This window comes from Rhinopithecus bieti, unplaced genomic scaffold (assembly GCF_001698545.2).
Source record: "Rhinopithecus bieti isolate Rb0 unplaced genomic scaffold, ASM169854v2 scaffold_78207, whole genome shotgun sequence".
Lineage (NCBI taxonomy): Eukaryota > Metazoa > Chordata > Mammalia > Primates > Cercopithecidae > Rhinopithecus > Rhinopithecus bieti.
Genome location: NW_016828647.1, coordinates 1 through 1,223, shown reverse-complemented (window position 1 = coordinate 1,223; position 1,223 = coordinate 1). Strand labels below are relative to the sequence as shown.

The 1,223-nt window shown below is 68.3% G+C and overlaps 1 protein-coding gene across 1 annotated transcript; it reads left to right on the top strand.

Annotated features, from left to right (window-relative positions):
• Window positions 1-109: 109 nt before the first annotated feature.
• LOC108523783 (inositol-3-phosphate synthase 1-like) lies at window positions 110-1,217 on the top strand (the record flags this gene model as incomplete). The annotated part of the gene is made up of 5 exons (XM_017864553.1): window positions 110-156; window positions 377-509; window positions 605-798; window positions 960-1,109; window positions 1,192-1,217. Coding segments are annotated over 5 exons (550 nt in total), but the record flags the coding sequence as incomplete, so codon positions are not given.
• Between the last annotated feature and the right edge of the window lie 6 nt (window positions 1,218-1,223).

Genomic DNA, 1,223 nt, shown 5'->3' with positions numbered 1-1,223 from the left:
GTTCTGCGGGGCGGGGCTGCAGGGTCGAGAGACCTTCCCGGGGCTGGAGGCCTGTAGTGGGCTAGGGACCTGCAGGGGGCGAGGCTCTGAGGGGCGGGAGGGCTTGCAGGGGGCGGGGCCTGGCTGCAGGCGGACCCCGGGGAGGGGTTTCGCGAGGTAGCTGGGGCTCCTCGGGAGTCTTACAGGGGCGGAGCTTAAGGTGCCGGAGGTCTCGGGGAGGGGCCTGGGGGCAGCGGCTTCCGTCCTGGCTGGGAGCCCGGAACTGAAAAACGCCCGAAAGTGGGGCGGGGCTTGAGAGTCTAGGCGGGGCCCAGGCCGGGTCGCGGCCCCTTCGCCACGCCCCCCCGTCACCTCACCGTGTCTGCTGCCCCCCCAGGAGGCCAACTACTACGGCTCGCTGACTCAGGCGGGCACCGTGAGCCTGGGCCTGGACGCCGAGGGCCAGGAGGTGTTCGTGCCCTTCAGCGCGCTGCTGCCCATGGTGGCGCCCAACGACCTCGTGTTCGATGGTGGGCGGAGCCCTGGGCCGGGGTGGGGCGGGATGGGAGATTGGGTCTGGAAGGGCCCAGGATCCGGGCAGGGCCGAGTGTGAGGATCCCCCCAGGCTGGGACATCTCGTCGCTGAACCTGGCCGAGGCAATGCGGCGCGCGAAGGTGCTGGATTGGGGGCTGCAGGAGCAACTGTGGCCGCACATGGAGGCCCTGCGGCCCCGGCCTTCTGTTTACATCCCCGAGTTCATCGCGGCCAACCAGAGCGCGCGCGCGGACAACCTCATCCCGGGCTCGCGCGCGCAGCAGGTGCTGTCCCATCCCGCATCCCTTGCTCCCTGCCACCTGTCCACTTGGTTCCCCCTTTTTGCCCCACCCCGCGAGTCCAGGCCCCATTTGACACCCGGGGAACTGAGTGACCCAGGCCTCTGAGTCCGAGAGCATATACACCCGCTTCATCCTCCCCACAGCTGGAGCAGATCCGCAGGGACATCCGAGACTTCCGGTCTAGCGCGGGGCTGGACAAAATCATCGTGCTGTGGACGGCGAACACGGAGCGCTTCTGTGAGGTGATTCCAGGCCTCAACGACACAGCCGAGAACCTACTACGCACCATTGAGGTGGGTGCACGCCCCGGTGGAGTGGGTCAGGCAGGGCCAGTCCCAAACACAGCTCTGTGCTGACTGCCCACCTTGCCCACAGCTTGGTCTGGAGGTGTCGCCCTCCACGCTCTT